The sequence below is a fragment of the Schistocerca serialis genome, chromosome 1 (assembly GCF_023864345.2).
Source record: "Schistocerca serialis cubense isolate TAMUIC-IGC-003099 chromosome 1, iqSchSeri2.2, whole genome shotgun sequence".
Lineage (NCBI taxonomy): Eukaryota > Metazoa > Arthropoda > Insecta > Orthoptera > Acrididae > Schistocerca > Schistocerca serialis.
In genome coordinates, this window is record NC_064638.1 from 308891059 (window position 1) to 308913606 (window position 22548).

General features: G+C 42.5%; 1 protein-coding gene across 4 annotated transcripts in view; it reads left to right on the forward strand.

Annotated features, from left to right (window-relative positions):
• LOC126469313 (ankyrin repeat and SOCS box protein 3-like) overlaps positions 1-22548 on the forward strand; it is a 318803-nt gene that overhangs the window by 169642 nt on the left and 126613 nt on the right. Inside the window, exon 9 of one of the 4 annotated variants that reach the window (XM_050096626.1) lies at positions 616-1357. The exons of the other annotated variants lie outside the window; for them this stretch is intronic. Within the exon in view, the coding sequence (XP_049952583.1) occupies positions 616-896 (281 nt within the window). The 3' untranslated portion in view covers positions 897-1357. Of the gene's footprint in view, positions 1-615; positions 1358-22548 lie in introns of those variants that run through there. 4 annotated transcript variants of the gene reach the window in all.

Here is a 22548-nt window from a genome sequence, read left to right on the forward strand (position 1 = left end):
GAACACTCGTTGGTTGATTGTGGTAGATCCTTATAACAAGTTTCCTTTTGCTGTGCCAATGAATTCGACAGTGTCACAAAGCACAATTCAGGCACTGCCTCAAAGGTTTGCCTGAAATCATAATGTCAGACAAATGTCCTCAGTTCAAGTCAATTGAATTTGAAATATTCTAAGACGTAATGGCATACAGCATCTAACTAGTGCAGCTTTCCATCCACAGTCCAACGGTGATGCAAAACATTTTGTCTGAATCTTCAAGCAGCAGATGGCCAAACTTCACACCGCAAACACCATGGATCAAGCATTGCAACTGTTTCTTGCCTCATATCATTTGCATCCATGAGATGGACCATCGCCAGCGGAATTGCTTCACAGCCACCGTTGTCGGACACTGCTCCACCCTCCTCAACATCCGGCATTGAAGGAAGGTCGCAAGTATCACTTCATGCCACATCATATTGTGTTTTTCAGGCTTTTTAGCAGTAGCAGACGGTGGGCGTGAGGTGAGATCCTTCGTTGACTTGGTGCATGCAGGTACCTCATTGCAGTGCCGACATCACTGTCAGATTTGCCACTGTCATGTGCACAGTGCTCCTTCTATAACTCTTCTCCCAGATTCACAGATCCTGAGGACAGCACAGCCACAGCAGCTGCCAGAGGGTGTCATCACGGCATTGTGGGATGACCCCATGGAGGTGGAGCCCTCGCCTCCTCCACCTCCTCTTGTCCTATCAGTGGAGCTGGACCTGCCCGTGCTGCGGCAACTGACACCTGCTACATCTTGTTATGGGCCTCAGGAATTGGACGCATACCCTTCTGGGCATTTTCCAGGGGATGTTTCCACCAAAGTGAAGGCCGGATGGTGGGGTACGGCCAGAAGTCTGATGCCCCTGTAGCCACAGCTTCCGGTCCTTCAGAGCGTCCACACTCCTGCCTCCTCTCCCATTGTCATGTCCCATATATGACAGCGGTCCATCACTTTGGCAGGGGGGAAATGTGAAGTGGTGACACACCGGTCAGAAATGAAAGAGGAGAGATGGCTGTGAAGAGAAGTCAGTCAGTAGCACACTGACCAGCCACTCTTCAGGACAACAATGCGACAGCAGCAGCCCCTATGTGAAGAGGACATAAGTGCCACAACTGACTGGTGATGGCCCAGTTCAATAGCAGCTTCAAGATTAGGGGCATCGATAGCAGTGTCAGCACTAAACTTCGCTTGTACTCTCTATGTAGCACAAAGGATTGTCTATACGGAAGATTATTTTGTATGTCGCTCTTTGCTTGGAACACATCTGTGCAATTGCCTAAGTTAAGTATTGTAATTTTCTTTTGTAATAAAACTCATTAATGCAGCTTGTTTGATTGTTTGTCTAGTGAACCAAATATGCAGGCTTCCTAGACATTATGGTAACTATTGTAGGTAATATAGATAAGTGAATTATGCTCTTTGCAGAAACTGTAGTGAATGTGCAATTCCAAAGCAGCAGCTGAAATGACTTAAGCCGCATGGCTGCAGCCATCTGATTATCAAATAGGACTCGTTTAATGTAACTGAACAGAGCTCTTTCCAATGGCATGCCTGTAGCTGCATGATAGAAGTGACTCCAAGGAAGTGCCGAGAACCATGTGACTCTACTACCACTGGACTGTGAAGCTGTGAGGCCATAATGCATGCATGTGATCAGGAGCACTGTCATTGCAGTTTGCTTAATTTTCTGGCAGTTTTGTTTGTAGCTTGTGTAGCTTGGGTTAGGTGCTTCGAACTCATTACATCACTGTAAGAATGTTGAATTGTGTATAACTCTTAAACACCATCAATACAAAGATGCTAATATCAGAAATAATGTCTGTGCAGCAATATTGACCTGATTTTTATAGTCTCTCCTCAGTAGCACCACCATTTATCACCACAAAGCTGATGTTTGCCCAAAAATGTACACACCACCTCATTTTAGTTTGCGCTAACACACACATCTAATCTTCACTAAGCGTGATCGGTAGTAACGGTGACCACTTTGTCACCTACGAAAATTTATATGTGCGTTGAACCAGATCAGCATCTATGATTAAGTGGTGAAGTTAATTGTTCTGTTGAGTGCACAAAAACACTTTTCACATTTATGAAAAAAATCTTAGTTTGCTCTTAGCATGGACTTGCAGTTACTTATTAGAATGAATTACACTTAGATAGTTCATTCAATTCAGCTATAATGAACATCACTGTGCGCAGCAGTCACTTGTTATTGTGACAATATCCTTCCACACTTCCTGTTAGTCACAACACTGTCCGACAAAAATGTTCCTTAATTTGAGATACTGTAATCACACAGAAATTATTAAAGTTACTGAATTTCGCTGATGTTGGTCCATATATTTTTGCATAAAAAACGTGCATGAATGGGGTGAATGCCAATACCAGGATTGCACACAACTTAGATCTTACTCATCGCTTTCTGATCATGAACTGCCAGCTTTAGGTGATGTCTGACTACTTATATATGGGTATAAGAACAAACTGTTATTTCAAAAACTACATAATGCTTTAAAAATGGCTAGGTTGGGGTTTACTCTTTTTGATAGACTACAAGTGCTAACGTGATTCTGACTTATAAAAAGTGTTGCTGATCGGAAATTTAGAAAAGTACACAGACGCTATTATTCTTACACAGTGTGAATCTCCTTGTTTTATATAGGAGCGCCTTTCTGCAGATTATGGCAAATTACATGAAATTATTAAATAGTGAATTTGTTAATTAGAGCTGCAAGTGATATTGTACAGAGAAATTAGGTACTGGAACAAAACTGTGCAGTCAAAGGGCAGAATGAAACACTGATTATGACTTTGCAATGGAAAATGGGTCTGCTTATGAACTTGAATGCTAATTATCTGTTCAACTAACCAGTTTGTGGTAATGTAAGGTACTTTACAGGAAAGTCGGAATGCCTAGGTTTCTGTTGGTGTTGATCGTTAGTGGAATTATCCTGGTTAGCTTACAAAGCTTTCCACATATCAAACTATAGTGTTAACTTTATCTAACTGTAACTTTTAATTAACAAGCTGTATAGCCAAACTGATGGTATCAATGTAAATGGTACAGTGAGGAGAATAAACTGAGCAATGAACCTAAATGGGGGAAAGCTGAATTACACTTGTGGAATATCAGTATATTCACCAGATATTACTTTTATAATAGGATAGAAAATATAGCAGAGAATTAGAGAAAAGAGAGAAAAAGGTTAGTTATTTGCAGAGATCGAAAACATAACAGGTGGGATGGAACCACCATGCTAGGTCAGATGTGGATTGAAACTGCAAGATCATTGAAACTACAGTGCGATAAGAATACGTTATTTATTTTGCTAATTTAATTACAATTTTTTAATGTTACATCAAGAAATGACCAAATTTGGTTTCATTACTGTCAGTCTGTTCTTGTTACTTGTTTCATTTGCCATGGTATTGAGCCAATACTACTGCTAAAGTAGTTGGCTAAACCTCTTCTTACAATGAAGCCTTCATTGTTTCCACTGCCACACCTAGTTTAAAAGGTATCAGATTTCCTGTTGACAGTTTTCTCCGAGAATTATGTAGCTCTGTGATTTACAAAATGCAAATAACAAAGACATACAGCTTACTCCGGTCAACAAGATCCAGGAAAAAAATCAATAGATTCATAAACTAAAAGTTTTCAAACATCAAGGTTATCTTCTTATGTTTGTGAATGTAAAAAGTAGTACATGCAATATAACACACTCTTACTTTCAGCTGTTCCAGAGCTCTTAGTGATTGTTTTGTATATTGTCTTTAGTATCGTGTATTACAATATTTGTAGTTGGTGGCTGTGTTATGAGTTACTACCAGAATGAGGTAATGGAAATGAAGAACAAAAATGTAAAGAAGGTAAACTTACTAAACATGAACACACAAAGGATGTTGAAAAAGCAATTGACATAGTCATGAAAAAAAAATGTTACTCTAGACTCTTGCTAATCCGGCCATTCCTGGCACACATGGGAGCCGGATTAGCAGAAGTGCCAGATTATTGAATGTCTGAAATTTATTTAATTCATTTATTTTGAAAACATAGGAGATATAATGTACTGTACCTTATTAAACCAAAGGATACAGTTTTAAAACATAGCGGACATACTTTATTAAATCCAAAAATACATTAATTTTCAAAGAAAACTTAATCCTTGAATGTATACTGTAAATAATTATACTTCTGTATCACTCACCTGAAACGTGTCCCTAATTTTTAACTGTTGTAGTGATGTACGCGACGGTGGCATGCTTTATCATGCAACTGCTTTATAAGCATTACATCGGTACTGCATGTATATCTGGTTGTTGCATAATGTACTGCAGGAAGACCTCGGCACCTTCAGCAACAGCAGTGTAAGAAATCTTCATGCTCTCTCCTCCTGTGTCCTCTTCTTCATCACTTTCTTGCACTCTTTTGATTATTTCTTCATCTATTACAGTTTGGTCCATATCACAGTGTTCCTCATACAGCCACTTAGTAACATCTTCATCATCAATTTCTTCTCCTCCTGGAAGGTTGTGGAACATGTCAGTGTACAAAGTAATTGATAATTCTGTCACTCACTACTGGATCCAACTCGGCATCAATGGAGGCCATAGTTTTTTCCAGCTCTTCACTATGGTAGTGCTCTCCACTTTATCCCATGCTTTAGCTGCTTGGAAAACAACATCACGTATGGTAGTTGCTTTCCATGCCTTCAGCATAGTCTCGATAGAGTCGTTTTCACTTTCGTTCAGCGAGGAGATGAGAATTGAATCTCGATAATGATGTTTAATTGATTCCAAAAGTCCCCGGTTCATGGGTTGAATTAAGGCTGTCACAATGGCTTGGAGAAAGAGTGCTTGTACCTGCATACAATCGGATTTTAGAGAAACATCTGAAGGATGACTAGCAGCATTGTCAATTATAAGGATAGCTTTCAGTGGAAGTTTTTTCTTCTTTAGCTCTTTTCTCACTGCTGGTACAAACGTTTCATGCAACCACCAAGCGAATATTTGTCTGTCCATCCACGCTTTCTTCTGAACGCAATATTACACTGGTAGAGTATTTATGTCAGTTTGTTGAAAACAACATGGATGTTGAGATTTTCCAATCACCATTAGCGGTAGGCTATGACTCCCATTTGCTTTACAACATGCCATTAATGTTACGCGCTGTTTCTGTTGTTTGTAACCATGAGCTTCCTTCTCATTCTTGGCAGCTAATGTTTTTGAAGGAAGCCTGTTGTAAAAGAGTCCTGCTTCGTCAGCATTATACAAGGCATCAGCAGTTAAATTTTCTCCCTCTGTTATCTTCTGTATCTTGCTGACAAACTTATCAGCATCCATATTGTTAGCTGAGTGACTTTCGCTGGTGACTGTCAGCTGCCGAGTGACATGTTGTTTTTTCCATTTTGATAGCCAACCTTCACTCACTTCAAACAAGTTACTACCGGTCACGTTGTTTGTTAAATGCAGCTGCTTTTTACTTTATAATTGGGCCACTGACTGGAATTTCTGTACTGCTTTGTTGTATGAACCATCCATTAACAGCTATGTCCAGTTCTTCATTCTCAATCTTTCGCATAACCCTCTGTTTTCCCAAGTCACTATCCGTTTGTGTTCAGTACTGTCAAATAACATCTTCTTTCTTTTTGATGTCATATATAGTTGCTTGTCCAACATTGAACTCAGCAGCAATGGCTTTCTGCGAAGAACCTCGAAAAATACAGTAAATAAAGCATTGTTTAACTAAGCATTGTTGTGCATGATAATTCATTGTGCATGTATTTTTGGATGTGCGCCAGATTACTGAGAGGGTGGACTCCTGAGAGCCGGACTAGCAAGAATCTAGTCTACTTTATTGCAAAGGAGATGTTTTCAAATGAAGGTAAGCAGTATAAGGAGCATTTATGATGGAAAGACTACAGAATAAACAACATACACTACTGGCCATTAAAATTGCTACGCCACGAAGATGACATGCTACAGACGTGAAATTTAACTGACAGGAAGAAGATGCTGATATGCAAATGATTAGCTATTCAGAGCTTTCACAAAAGGTTGGCACTGGTGGCGACACCTACAACGTGCTGACATGAGGAAAGTTTCCAACCGATTTCTCATACACAGACAGCAGTTGACCGGCGTTGCCTGGTGAAACGTTGTTGCGATGCCTCGTGTAAGGAGGAGAAATGTGTACCATCACGTTTCCGACTTTTATAAAGGTCTGATTGTAGCCTATCGCGATTGCGGTTTGTCATATCGCGACATTGTTGCTCGCATTGGTCGAGATCGAATGACTGTCGGCAGAATATGGAATTGGTGGGTTCAGGAGAGTATTACGGAACGTCGTGCTGAATCCCAACAGCCTCGTATCACTAGCAGTTGAGATGACAGGCATCTTATCCGCATGGCTGTAACGGATCGTGCAGCCAGGTCTCCATCCCTGAGTCAACAGATGGGGACATTTGCAAGACAACAACCATCTGCACAAACAGTTCGACGATGTTTGCTGCAGCATGGACTATCAGCTAGGAGACCATGGATGCGGTTACTCTTGACAGTGCGTCACAGACATGAATGCCCATGATGGTGTACTCAACGGCCAACCTGGGTGCACGAATGGCAAAACGTCATTTTTTCAGATGAATCCAGGTTCTGTTTACAGCATTATGATGGTCGCATCCGTGTTTGGCGACATCGTGGTGAACGCACATTGGAAGCGTGTAGTCGTCATCGCCATACTGGCATATCACCCGGCATGATGGTATGGGGTGCCATTGGTTACAAGTCTCGGTCACCTCTTGTTTGCATTGACGGCACTTTGAACAGTGGACGTTACATTTCAGATGTGTTACGACCCATGGCTCTACCCTTCATTCGATCCCTGCGAAACCCTACATTTCAGCAGGATAATGCATGACCACATGTTGCAGGTCCTGTACGGGCCTTTCTGGATACAGAAAATGTTTGACTGTGCCCTGGCCAGCACATTCTCCAGAATTCTCATCAATTGAAAATGTCTGGTCAATGGTGGCCAAGCAACTGGCTTGTCACAATACGCCAGTCACTACTCTTGATGAACTGTGGTATGATGTTGAAGCTGCATGGGCAGCTGTACCTGTACACGCCATCCAAGCTCTGTTATTACGGCCAGAGGTGCTTGTTATGGGTACTGATTTCTCAGGATCTATGCACCCAAATTGTGTAAAAATGTAATCACATGTCGGTTCTAGTATAATATATTTGTCCAATGAATACCCATTTATCATCTGCATTTCTTCTTGGTGTAGCAATTTTAATGGCCAGTAGTGTACTTATTTAACTACTTCAGTTGACAGATTTGATGTTGCCTGGCATCAACTGTTATTTATAGATTCATACTTAAATACTTAATTTAGGTAGGTACTTTGCCACAGACAACAGTACATGCAAAAACATAGGTATTAAAACCTTTGTAAGCCTCCACACAATATTCCAAAACTTACGTTACCCCCAAACAGTATTAAATTGTGAAGTAGTCATTAGGCTTACAAGTCCCCCATTGATACAGAAGGAGAAAATAAAAATTATGGATAAGTTAGTGATGCCACATGGTAACGGAAGTCCCTCATAATGGCTGGTTGCAACTATGAAATGTAAAGCTTCAACACTTCCAATTGTTTGTAAAACTGATGACTGGGTTCATATAGTGTTGAAATGTACTAATAAGAAAGCAAATTCATTGTCTATCTGTATACTTTATTTCACTGCCATTTCATTAACCAGTCTGTTTGTATTGACCTACTGCATATGCTTTTGAGAAAGTGCACCACTATGATGATTATGAATTAGCAGTTCAGATCATACAGCCACAGTCATCTCAGATGATATATTGGAATCACACCTTAAGACAAGTATCAATAATGACCAGTCAGTCTTACTACTTGTCTCCTTATCAAAGGTACTGAGAAAGATTAAGTATGAAAGAGCCAGAACAGACTCCTCTTAAAATAAGATAGCCTACTTACTCCCAGTTTGGATTTCAAAACGGTCTTTCCACAAAACTTGCTGTTTTTCAATTCATGAACCAGATTGTATAAAATTTAAATGGTAAAATATTGCCGATAGGAATTATCTGTGACTTTTCGAAACTATTTAATTGCACAGTTCACAGTTTTCTCCTAGGGAAGCTTAAATATTGTGATAACAGAAATCTTCCTGTTAACTGGTTATCAAACTGTCTAGGCTGATGCATTAGTATACTTCAGAAGTGTCTGCAGTTAAATAGATTCTGCAGTTGTACCATATTGGGTTTACTGTTGTCCTTGTCCTTATCATAAATGATCTTACATTATATATCAAAAAGTGAAGAGAGTACTTTTTTCTGACAGTGTAACTGTTAAAACCAAGGCTAATGGAGTAATATCAGCACTTGAAAACATAAATAGTATTTTCTTCAAAATTAATTACTGGTTACTGCAAATTGGGTGTCACTGTATTTAGGTAAATCTCTACGCATGCTGTTCAGTATTGCACAAGGGCTAACTGCTCCATTAGAAATAATGCATGAAATACATTATTTTAATTTCTTTTGTGATTATATGGATGAGAACCTGAATTAAATATCTTAACTCTGCAGCTTTTGCAGTACAGATGATATGAGGTTTTGGAGGTGAAAATGTCAAAAAGTTGACTTACCTTTTGTGTAGTAATTCACCACAACATTGTTTAGTCATTACAATCTCTAAAATGAAACAAACAATGGAAACTTCAAGCTGGAATATCAGAAATATAAGTAAAAGATAGATTGCCACTCACCATCAAGATGGCGCACTGAGTTGCAAACAGGTACAACAAAAAGACACTTCCACATTAGCTTCTGCCCCAGGCCTTCTTCAGACAAGGACACACACACACACACACACACACACACACACACACACACACACACACATACATACATACATCCACAAAAGCAAGTACATCTCATGCACAAGTGACCAACATCTCTTATACCACAGGCCGGAATGCAAATGTCATTTAGAATGGAAGCAATAATCGGGTGGGGGGGGGGGGGGGAGGAGGGGATAGATAGCAGGATATGGGTGGGGAGAGAGAAGAGTACTGTCTGGTGCAGCATGCAGGGACTAGACTGCCAACAGGTGCAGTGTTGGAAGGCTGTGGTTTGAGGAGGAGGAGGGGGAGGGTGGCTGAACAGGGAGCAGAAAAGGAGAGGAATGTCAAAGGGAAAAGATGGTCAGGTGCACTGGCAGATTGGCACACAAAAAGGGTGAGGGGATGAGAATAGGGAGGAGGTGATTGGACAGAGGGGTTGGAAACTGTTGGGTGGAGGATGTGGAGCTACTGTAGGTTGAGACCAGGATAATTTCAGGAGTGGAGAATGTGTTGTTAGGATAACTCACATCTGAACAGTTCAGAAAAGATGGAGTGGAGGTGAGGGTCCTGACAGCTTGGGTAGTGAAACCACCATTGAAATAAAGCGTATTATATTCAGCATCATGTTCTGCCATATGGTGGTCTCCTTTATTCTTGGACATAGTTTGGTGGTGTCCATTCATACTGATGGACAGCTAACTGGTAGTCATACCAAAATAAAAAGTTGTGCATTGATTGCAACAGAGGTGGTATGTGGTGTGACTGCTTTCACAGGTGACCTGGCCTCCAATGGAGTAGGACTGGAAAAAGAAGGGCTGTGGGGGTGGATAGGACAGGTCTTGCACCCGGGTGTTTCGCAGGGATATGATACCAGTGGCAATGGGATGCACTAGGATGTTGTGGTTGTTCGGTGGGCAGTGGAACACCAATGTCTTGGTTAGGGTGTCCCTTATTTCAGGGCATGATGATAGGTAGCCAAAGCTCTGACAAAGGATGTGGTTCATTTTTCCACTCCAGTGTGGTAATGTGTTATGAATGGAACACTCCTTTGTAGCTAGTTCTTGAGAGGAGGGGGTAGTAGTGGGAGGATTGGGGTTATGTGGGGGAAATAGCATGGGAGATCTGTTTGCAGACAAGATCTGGGTGTTAGTGCCCGTCTGTGAAGGCCTTGGTGAGACTCTCAGCACACTTAGCAAGGAAGTTCTTGTCATTGCAGATATGCTGTCCCTGGGTGGCCACGGTGAATGGGGGCAGAATTTGTTGGTATGGAAGGGATGACAACTGTCACAATGCAGGTACTGTTAATGGTTTGTGGGTTTAATGTGGACAGATGTGTGGAAAGAGACATCAGAGAGGAGGAGGTCAAGATCCTGGAAAGTTGCATGCTGGGTTAAGGAGGACTAGGTGAAGTGGATGGGAGAGAAGGTGTTGAAGGTTGTCAAAGAATGAAGACAGGGTGTCTTAGCCATGGGTCTATATCATGAAAATATCATAAATGAACTTGAACCAGACTAGGGGTTTGGCATTTGGGGGGGGGGGGGGGGGGCCCATAAACAGGCTAGCATAGGAGGGTGCCATGCATATGGCAGTGGTTGTGCCACAGGTGTTTTGTGTGCCTTCCTTTCAACGGACAATTAGTTGTGAGTCAGGATGAAGTTAATAAAGTGTGCCGGCCATGGTGGCTGAGCGCTTCTAGGCTCTTCAGTCGGGAACCGTGCGACTGCTACGGTCGCAGGTTCGAATCCTGCCTCGTACATAGATGTGTGTGATGTCCTTAGGTTAGTTAGATTTAAGTAGTTCTAGGGGACTAATGACCTCAGCTGTTAAGTCCCATAGTGCTCAATGCCATTTGAACCATTAATAAAGTGTATGAGGAATGAGATAGCAGTGGGTTTTGAGTCTTAAGAATGTTGGGAAAGGTAGTATTCAGTTGTGGTAAGACCATGAGCATGAGGGATGTTAGTGTATAGGGAAGTAGTGTCAAGAGTGATGAGTAGGAATTCAAAAGATAATGTGGTGGGGATGATAGAAAGTTTGTAGAGGAAATGGTTGGTATCGCTGATGTGGAAGGCTAGATTACTGACAATTGGTTGAAGTTGTTTGTCAACGAGGTCCGAAATTCTTTCAGGGGGACACAATAACAAGCTACAATGGGACGTCCAGGATTGTTGGGTTTGTGTATTTTGGGGAGCATTCAGAAGTGAGTCAGGATGAAGTTAATAAAGTGTGCTGGCCATGGTGGCTGAGCGCTTCTAGGTGCTTCAGTCGGGAACCGTGCGACTGATACGGTCGCAGGTTCGAATCCTGCCTCGTACATAGATGTGTGTGATGTCCTTAGGTTAGTTAGATTTAAGTAGTTCTACAGGGTGTCATAGGAGTGAGGGGAGGAAATGGATTCAGGCAAGAGGTTCTGTGAAAGGCCTAAGGCTTTAAGCAGTGATTGGAGGTTATGTTGGCCTTCTGGGATGAGTTCACTCTGGCAGAGTTTATAGACAGTTGGCAGAGGCCTTCCACCAGGTAGTCCTGTGATTCAAACAACAGTGATAGAACTTTTGCCTACAGGTAGGATAGCTAAATGTGGGATTATGGATAAAGATGAGGACTTTGGACAGGACTGAAACTTCTGTGAAGAGGTTAAAAAGAATTTACGAGAATGGTTCATCTCTGAGTTGCATGGTGTGTTGGTAGGTAGTTTTGGGAGGGGAGAGGGGGGGGGGGAGGGAGGGGTGGCAACCTAACCTCTATCCTAATCCCAACACTGAACCCTGTCTCTCCCATTTCATACCACTGTCCAACCCTGATCTTCCCTCCTTCCAACTAGCCACTCCCTGGTCACCTTCCTTACCTCCAACTTGGCCTCAGCAACCTTCCACAGGTCCTTTCTTCAGAACACCAAACTCCTAGGAGAAGAAAGGACAGCCATACACATCTTAAACCAAATCTTGACCTAATCGTCCTACTTGCAGACAAAGGTTCCACCACTGTTGTTATGAATCGCATTGACTACCTGCGAAGGCCTCTGGCAATTATGTATAAACTGTGCCAGAATAATCTCCAATATAACCTCCAATCACCGATTAAAGACTTATGGCTTTCCCCGTACCTCTTGCCTGAATCCATTTCCTGTCCTCACTGCTATGACACCCTGTATACCTGCATTCTGAATGCTCCCCAAAATCCACAAACCCAACAATCCTGGAAGCCCCATTGTAGCTGCTTATTGTGTCCCACTGAAAGAATTTCTGCCCTCATTGACCAACAACTTCAACCAATTGCCTGTAATCTAGCCTCCCACATCAGAGATACCAACCATTTCCTTTACAGATGTTTCACCATCCGCACCTCATTTATTTCTTTAATTCCTACTTGTCACTGTTGACACTCCTTCCCCACCTACTGACATCCCTCATGCTCTTGGTCTCACCACTACTGAACACTACCTTTCCCAACATTCTTAAGACTCAAAACCCACTGCTACTACATTCCTCATGCACTTTATTAACTTCATCCTAACTCACAACTACTTGTCTGTTGAAAGGAAGGCACACAAAAAATCTGCGACACAACCATGGCCATCTGTGTGGCACCCTCCTATGCCATCCTGTTTATGTGCCATCTAGAGGAGATCTTCTGTCCACATTAAATTCACCAACTACCTACTGTATGTGCATTTTGACAGCTGTCATGGTGTCTGCATAAAAAAAATCCTTCCATACAGTCTGGCCATGCAGGAATGTGTATCTATAGTGATAGGAATTCCCTTGCACACTGTGCTGAGGGTCCCACCAAGGTCTTGATAGACAGGCACTATCTCCTTGACCTAGTCTGCAAACAGATCTCCCTTGCCATTTCGTCCACATACCACCAATACTCCCTACCTCCAAGAACCAGTTGCAATGGAGTCCCCCCTTTGGCAGTCAACACTACCTCGGAATGGAACAACTGAACCACATCCTTCATCAGAGCTTTGATTATATATCATCATGCCCTGAAAAGATAAACATCTTACCCAAGATCCTTACCACCCCTCAAAGCAGTGTTCCGTTGCTTACCCAACCTTCACAACATCCTGATCCATCCCTATGCCATTCCCAATCCCAGCCCCTTGCCACAGTGAACATATCTCTGTGAAAGATCAAGGTTCAAAACTTACCCAATCCATCCTTCAGTGCTTCTTGTTCCAGTCCTGTCAGAGGCTTATCCTACGCCATTAGAGGCTGGGCCATCTGAGAAAGCAGCCATGTCATGTACCAGCTCTGTTGCAATTAGTGCACAGCTTTTTATATTGGTATAACTACTCACCGGGATGAACGGCCACAGCCAAACTGTGGCTAGGAGCAGAGAAGGTCACTCTGTTGCACAACATGCAGTTGAACATAACATGCTTGATTTCAATTGCTGCTTCACTACCCAAGCCATCTGAATCCTCTCCTTAACCACCATTTTTTTCTTAACTGTATCAGTGGGAGTTATCCTTACAACATATTTTCCGAATAAAATCTTCTCAGTTTCCAAGCTGCGTCAATTCAAATAAAATTCTCGAGCTTTTGATGGCCATCTCCATTATCATCATCAGGAGTAAAACAGTTGACTACCAGGACTGGCACAGTTTTCCACTTTTATAACCACAGTTGCAGCTTCTGGCACCAATCAGAGAGGGCTGAAATGAGGCATGTACCTAAAGTGAGCTGGGCAGCTCACAGCAGCTCCGGCCCATCGCAGGACTGTGAAGATAGGTGGTGCAAGGGCCCGGCGCCTCTTTTGAAACCGTTGCTCCCACCTGCCTACAAGCATCAAGCATCCATTGCTGATTCCTTTCAATATCTAAATCCCACCCCCATGCCCTGTATGTGTGTATCCCTGGTCTCTATTAAAATTGTTGCTGTTCATTCTAATAGTAGCCGCCTCTTTTATAATGGAATCCCAGTATGTTGACACTTGAGCCAGGACTCTCTTGTTTTCATACTTTATGTTGTATTGTCTTTCATGCAATGCTCAGCTTTGGCTGACTTGTCAAACTCCCTTGGTTTAATATGACACTTGTGCTCGGTACAATGCTCTGCAGCTGTGCAATCTGACCTAGATAGATGCTACTGCATTCGCAAGGGGTACTGTACACAGGCACACAAAGAACTATGTCATCTATAATGTGGTACAACATATTTCATATCTTGGTGGCGGGCCAGAACAGTGGTCTGAGTCCATTCCTATGCAGCACATATCCTAACTTGTTGCTCATTGCACCACAGTATGGCAGGAAAGCAGCCAACTTGACATCTTCTGCCAGCACACAAGGTTTCCTTCTTCAGTGGAACCTGAAAATGTTTGCCATGTCCCTCTTGCCATAACCATTCTCGCTGAAAACATCTCAAGTGCTGAAATTCAGACTGTAGGACATCGTCATCAGAAATTACCTATTCTCAGTGTGGTAATGTGCTCAGGACCACTTTCCTGTGTACAAGGTGGTGAACACTGTTGCCGTTCGAGTACTGATCAGTGAGTGTCAGTTTCCTGCACACTGTATGAACAAGCTGGGCTCCTGCATTCCACTAAACTAAAACATGCAAGAAAGGTAGCTTACCATCCTTCTCCTTCTCCTGGCAGATTTAATGTTGGTATGGACACCGTTCATGTGATCAACAAACTGTTGCATTTCATTTTCACTGTGAGGCCTTATCAGAAACATGTCATCGACTTATCTTAGGCAGCAAGACAGATGCAATGCCAAAGAGTTTAGAGCCTGCTTGTCGAAATGCTCCATGAAGACATTTGCGACTGCTGGAGACAGTGGAGATCCCATTGCTGTGCCATCCGTTATTTCATAATATTCATTGTGGTACAGGAAATACGTTGTTTTAGGACATGAGGAAACAATTTGATGATTCCAGGTGGAAATTATCGGGCCAAAAGATCCAGCATGTCTTGTACTAGCACCCTTGTAAAAAGTAACACAACTTCCAGACTAACCATTACATTTTTTAAGCCTATTTTCATCTTCTTGAGTTTTACAACAAATGTGTGTGAGTCTACAACAAGGTGTTCACTATGTCCCAGTTTTGGTGCTAATAATTGTGCAAGATGTTTTGTCAGTCTGTAGGTTGGCAAATTTATTGCACTAACGATGGACCTAAGAGGGACATTTTCCTGATTGTATCTTTGGTAAACCATAAAGCGTGAGAAAAGTGTGGGAGGTCTGCCGGCAAGAGGTGTTAATAACTTTACTTTCTTTCAGACAGTGGCCCCTGTGGGATCATGACTAGGCTTGTGGTATGAATCATCTTTTAATAAAAGTCTTCAGTGTTCAGAACCACAGCAGTATTTTCTTGTTGACAGGTAAGGCCTCCATAGCCGGTGTAGTTCTGTGATGGAACTATGGGAAGACAATCGAATTGATATCGATGCAGCGAGTTTTCAGCATTTAGGGCGCGCAGTGCAGCAGAATCGAATGTGCTCAAATAGTGCATGCCCAACACCAAGTGAATCCACCACGCATGTGCTGGTGGGGCCTTAAATACCAGAGCTCAGTGCGTTTCCGCCAGTATTGCCTAAAGATGGCTAGAACACTCTGCACCGAAATATTGTGGCAGGAAGTTACAAACATCTGGCAGTTCTCCCAAAATTTTCTGGAGCAATAAGCCACATTGTTCCTCCTGGCTAATATTAGATTCCAGTGGCTTGACTTTCTCCAGTAGATAGCCAGTGGTTAGTCTGATGTCCTCAGCAGCCTCGTACAAGTGATGCCGAATGCACTACTCTATTCCACTAATAATATACAAAATTGGTAGATGTCGCGGACACAGTGCTGCCACAGAGGGATAGTCCTGTTCTTGATTGGAGAATTAAACAACTGTCCTAGTTGCCTCAGCTCCTCCATAGTTAAGCTGTCAAACATGTTATATTGCTTATATGTTGTCTTCCACAGACTTGCAAGTTGTTGTGCTGCCATAGATACGTCCACTTTCCCAACTGAATGGCAACAAGGTTGATGAGAAAAACTGATGACAATCAAATAAGTTTCTGGCATTAGGATCAAGCTCTTACCTAGTCTGCCATATGCGTTGTCTCACTATGGGATGACTTTTCCTCTTCAAAATTCTGTCCACTGTAAGAGTTTGAATGTGGCGCTTAACAGCAGTGCATAGAGGAATTACCTCCTTGTCCTGGCAGCACTGCAAAAATGCTAAAGGAAGTAGATGTGATTCCTTTTTCTACAGTTTTTCCAGCAGTCTCACAATGTACATTACATCTTCACTGTAGAGGAAAGATATGTGATCTCAGGGTCTTTCTTGGTTTTCAAGCTGTGTCAATTCAAATAAAATTCTCGAGCTTTCAATGGCTGTCTCCACAATAATTATCAGAAGCAAAAGCACTGATTGCTGGGGGTGGCTCGGTTTTCTGCTTATATGGCCACAGTTGTAGCCTCTGCACAAATTGGAGAGGGCCAAAATGATGCATAGGCAGAAGGTGAATTGGGCAGGTCATAGCAGCTCCGGTCCACCATGGGACCGAGTAACATCAAGTGGCACAAGGGACCAGCGTCACATTTGAAACTGCTTCTCCCATGTCCCTACAAGTGTCAAGTACCTGTCATTTCTTCCTTTCAACATCCAAAGCCTGCCCCCATGCCCTACTAAGTGTGTACCCTTGGTTGCATTAAAATTGTTGCTGCTCATTCTAATCTCAGCTGCATCTTTTATAACATAATCCCAGTATATAATATTAGGTAGAAGGAGACCAAAGACTTGTTTGTCTTACCAATCCACAAAGGAAATGCTACTGTGGTTCTGAACACTGAAGACTACCATCTGAAAGTGCTAAATTTATTAGAAGATGACATGTATCGGAAGCTTAGTTTCAGTCTGACACAGGCCATCATCAGAAAGACAGGAGTTATTAAAGGACTCTGGTTTAGCAGATGAATTGGTGAAGAAATTGATGCCTTTTGCTGCCAGACCACCCAAGCTTTATGGATTGCCAAAGGTATGTAAGGAAAATGTACTTCTTAAGTCCATTGTTGGTGCAATCAGTTCACCCACCTACAGACTGACAAAACATCTGGCACAATTATTAGCACCAAAGCTGGAACACAGTGAACACCTTGTTGTAAACTCACACACATTCGTTGAAACACTCAAGAAAATGAAAATAAATCAAACTGACGTAGTGATTAGTTGGGAAGCTGTGTTACTTTTTACGGGGTGCCAGTACAAGACTCACTGGATCTTTTGATCCAAGAGTTTCCACTTGGAATCATCAAATGGTTCTGTCATGTTCTAATGACAATATGCTTCTTGTGCCATGACAAAAATTACCAAATGGTTGATGGCTCAGCAATGGGATCACCACTGTCTCCATCAGTCACGAATTTCTTCTTGGAGCACTTGGAGGAGTAGGCTCTTAACACTGTGACATTGCTTCTATTTTGCTTCCTAAGGTATGTCGATAATACCTTCCTGATATGGCCTCACAGTGAAGATGCTCCAGTGTCCTCCCCAACATAAAATATATCATCCAGGTGGAGAAGGATGGCAAGCTCTTGTTAATGGATGTTTTAGTTGAGCAGAAGGCAGAAGACTGGCTTGTTCCTTCGGTACAGGAAAGGATTCACATTGATCAGCACTTTAATGGCAGTAGTTTTCACTGCCTTATACACGAGAAAGTGCTCCTGAACACAGAGAGCAGAAACTAATTCTGATGACAACCACCTACAGTCTGAATTGTAGTACTTGAGACATATGCTCAGAGAGAATGGTTGTAACAAGAGAGCATTGGAAACACTTTCAGGTGCCACTCAAGAAGGATGCCTTGTAAATCGGCAGAAGAAGTCAAGCTGGCTGCTTTCCTGCCATACTGTGGGGCAAAGAGCAGCAAGTTAGGATATGTGCTCCAGAGGCATGGACTGAGACCAGTGCTCTGGCCCGCCCCAAGTTATGAGATATGCTGCGCCCTGTTACATACAACATAGCTCTTCATGTGCCAGTGTGTATGGTGTCCCTTGCAAATGCAGCTGCATCTATCTAGGTCAGACAATTTGCACAACTGCAGAGTGGTGTACTGAGCACAAGAGTCATATTAAACAAAGGGATCTTGACAAGCTGAGCATTGCCTGGAAAATGGACACAAAATATTGTTTGAAAACAAGAGTGTTTTAGCTCGTGTGTCAACATATTTTGATTCCATTATAAAAGAAGCAGCTGCGATTAGAATGAACAACAACAATTTTAATACAGACCAGGGGTACACACTTAGTATGGCATATGGGCAAACTTTGGATGTTGAGAGGAAGCAACAATGGATGCTTTACACTGGTAGGGAGACGAGAGCAGCGGGATCAAGCATGGCACTGGCCCCTCATGCCACCTGACATCATTTGATCACCCTTTGGGCTGGAGCTGTTGTGGGCTACCCAACTCACCTGCGCATGCATTGTTTTGACCCTCTTTGATTGGTGCCAGAGCCTACAATCGCAATATGAGCGGAAAACCATGCCAGCCGAGCAACAGTGGCTCTATTCGTGACAACGATGGCAGAGGTAGTCATTGAAACCTTGGGAATTTTATTATTGACATGGCTTGAAAACCAGTAAGATTTTTTTCAGGCATACTATTGTGAAGGATTCCAAGAAAACACATCCTTCACTCCCGAAATTCACCGGGTTCAACATACAGTAACCTGCTGCCCCAGCGTCCTCCACCCAACACTTTCTACCCCCTTTGTTCTGTTACCTCCTCCCTTGTCTCGTCCCCTCACCCTTTTTGTAAGCTGCCCTCTGCCAACACAACCACCCATCTTTTCTCTTCCCCACTTCTCTCCTGTTCGCTCCTCATTTCACCCCACCACCTCTCTGAACCAGAGCCCCCCAATGCTGTGAACATTGGCAGTGTAGTCCCTGCGTGCTCTGCCAGACAGCACTCTTGTCTCCCCCCACCTGTACCCTAGTATCCTCTCCCCTTTCCTGTCCCCTCCAGATTGCTGCTTCTGTTCTATGTGACAGCTACATTCTTATCTGAGCTGCCAGAGATGGCAATAATGTGTATTTGAGATGTACTTGCCTTGTGTGAATGAATTTGTGTGTGTTCCTTTTTCTGAAAAAGGCTTTGGATGAAAGCTAATGTGTAAGTGTCTTTTCATTGTGGCTGTCTGCAGTTCAATGTGCCATCTTTACATTGAGTAGCAATCTATCTTTTCCTTATATCATCATTCTCTAAAATAATACTGTTTTTGGACATTGTATGGATTATTCTTCTGAATACATCAGATAAGAATAATAAGATTTATAATTTATAAGCTAAAGCCTTGGGTTTAACAATAAATTTTACATTTTAATATATTTCACATTTGATAATATATAAAACCAGTGTTACAAGCTTTTATCATTGTAATACAGCTTGTGAATTACCTAATACTAGAGGCTGAAATTATTACAAAGCAGAAGATGTCAGTTTACTTTTAATGGAGGCAAAGAACTCATCTAGAGAATCAACTGGATTTTGTGTTAAAGTTCTTTTCATTTGATAATAGGAAGGGCCGTGAAATTTTTACGAAGGACATTTTCTAGCTCCAGACCAGCATGAAGTGTATATTTTTCCATATAATGCTACTCTGTGGGTGTATATATGGTGTTTTGACTTTTATCTAGTGCTGTGACATTTTAAGTTTGGATTCATTGTTTTCACAAGCAGTGTTACTTTTACTATACAGGGCGAGACTTGTTAACATGTAGAAACCACTGAAGCAACATAGATGATGCTGAGACAATTAATTTCAGACACATGGGTTTGCAGATGTCAAGAAATACCCCAAATGTGGACGAAAAATGTTGAACATGTGACGTTACCAGATTACGTACCTGCTGTACATTGGCTTGTTGATCCTACCCTCCCTGATCACCAGATCTCACTTTGTGTGACTTTTTTGTGTGGGGACACAATACGGATCTGGTGTATCTACTGCCTCTATCGTGTGATGTAGTGAAGCTCCAGGAGAGAATACGGGAAGTGACTGCCACAGATGACGATGCCATGCTGGGAGGGGTATGGCAAGAATTCGATTACCGTATTGATGTCTGCCAGGTCACTCATGGTTCGCATATTGAATGTTTGTAAAAAAAAAAAAAAACTTTCAGATTTTCTCTTCAAAATGCGATATGTATGACATCTGTACAGTGCTTAGGTCTTGAGCAATAAACAATTGAAAGTGTTCCCAGACTTTATGTACTCCCTATATTGACGTCTACATTCTTAAATTGCTTGTCTCAGAATCATCTACTAAGTGTCTTATGCTTAACTGCTTGTCTCAGTGTCATGTACCTCACTTCAGGGGTTTTGAAAGATTAATAAGAATCACCCTGTATATACACTTATAATGGTAAATATGCCTAATTTTGGAAGCAGGTTTTGTGGTTATTGATATGACACCACATATAATTCTGACAGCTTTTGTCAACTATGTAGTAATGTGTTTGTGTTGTGGCAGCCCATACTTCTATCACATAGTTCAGGTTCTATGAAATAACAAATGATATGTAGCTTCTGACACATACATGTTTTTAAAATAATTGGTAATCATTTTTGGCAAACATGTTTTTAGATTCCTTGTAGGCTGTTTAAGAAATCTTAACTTCAAGTCCCTCTTGAGGTTATCCTGGACTGTAATCTTCAAGAATTTTGTCCAGTTTTCCATTTACGCACTCATATTCTTATGGAAACTCTGTTTCTAAGTGTTTAATCCATTATTGCAGTTAAAGTCCATTATTGCAGTCTTTGTAGCACTTATAAGTTGATGGATTTCATTGAAATACTGGTCTGTTTCTGTTGTGACAGAACTCAGCTGAGCGCGGGAGCGCCACCTAGCTACGAACGGCGCCGGCCGCATGTCACGGCACCGCAGTCGAATAAGAGATACTGAGTTGTTATCATGTAACCAGCTATTGTTTCTAAGTGAGTGTGTTTGAATATCCACGCAAATATTGGTGATTAAAGGTTATAACACTTTTTGGCGACGAGGTCGGATATTTTCACTGCGTTGTGGATTTGTGTGTTCGTGATGGGGCAGACATGGAACAGCTTATGCAAGCGCTCATTGAACAACAAACACAGTTGACGGCTGCTATTCAGGCGTTGTTGATGTCGCTTGCTCATCGTCTGTCTTCCTCTTCTCCGCCTCCATTCCCTCCTTACGACGAGGCCGCTGAAGACTGGGAGGAATATGAGAAGCGTTTGCGGCAACACTTCTTGGCTTTCGGCATTGTCGACGCTCCTATGTGTAAGTCGTTATTTCTATCTTGGATTTCCCCACGGATCTATCAGCTGCTGTCTCAGTTAGCCCCTCTGTGGGAACCTGCCTCTCTGTCCTTCCAAGAAATGTGTGACTTATTGTCTAACTATTACCGAAAAAACACCCACGTCGTTGCCGCCCGCGTGGCGTTCTACCGGTGTCGTAAACAGCCCCATCAATCTTACCGGGCTTGGGCGGCGGAACTACACGGTCTGAGTAGGAAATGTCAGTTTGTCATGGACACTCATCATGAGTCTTATGCTGATTCAATGGTTAGGGATGCTATTCTACGGCTTGCTCCTGATAAAGAAGTTTGGCAACGTGCCCTACAACTGCCAAACCCGTCGTTGTTGGAAGTTCTAAGCATCGCTCAATCCTTTAAAGTGTCTTACGCTGCTGGCGTGCAAATAGACGCGTGGTGTGATGTAGGCGCTGCACAGTCAACTTTCGACACGGACAATTTGCCTGTTTCACAGGAGAACGAAGAGGTGGCGGCGGTTCACTCGCATAAACAAACAAATAAGTTGTTTGTTACTGTTTGTGTTCTGGATAAAGACATTCGCATGCAAGTGGACACTGGCTCTGCAGTAACTCTCATTAATTCTCGCACGTATTTGAAGTTGGGCTCCCCTCCCTTGTCTCCAGTTACGCGAAATCTGAGAACTTATAATAAACAGAAAATTCCTATCATTGGCCAGTTTGATGCTTCCACTGCCTACAAGTTTGTTGTTAGGCCCCTCACGTTTTATGTGGTGGATCATGTGGGCACTGAAAACCTGTTCGGTTATGCTTTCCAGTTGTTCGGGTTCTCCGTTGATGATGATGTGCACCTCATATCTGAGAATATTCCGTATCAACAGCTGGATGGATTGTGTTCTGAATTTTCGTCCGTGTTCTCTGCTGGTCTGGGTCATGCCAAGGATTTTGAAGCCCACATTACTCTTAAACCTACAGCTCGCCCTAAGTTTTTCCGGGCATGCCCTATTCCAGTAGTGTTGCGTGCACCTGTCAAGGCTGAGATAGACAGGTCAACAGCTTCAGGGATTCTCCCTTCCTGTTACCTCCAGCGAATGGGCATCACCAATTGTGGTGGTTTCTAAACCAAACGGGAGTCTGTGATTGTGTGGTGATTTTAAAGCCACTGTTAACGCTCAGAGCCTCATTGACACTTATCCTCTTCCCTGTCCTGAGGAGTTATTTACCAAGCTCGCTGGGGGCCACTTCTTTTCCAGACTTGACTTATCGGAGGCGTACCATCAGTTGCTGTCGGATGCTTCTTCCAAGGAATTTCTCGTCATCAACACTGCTTGTGGGTTGTATCAGTACCAGCGGTTACCATTTGGCGTCGCTAGCGCGCCGGCCATTTT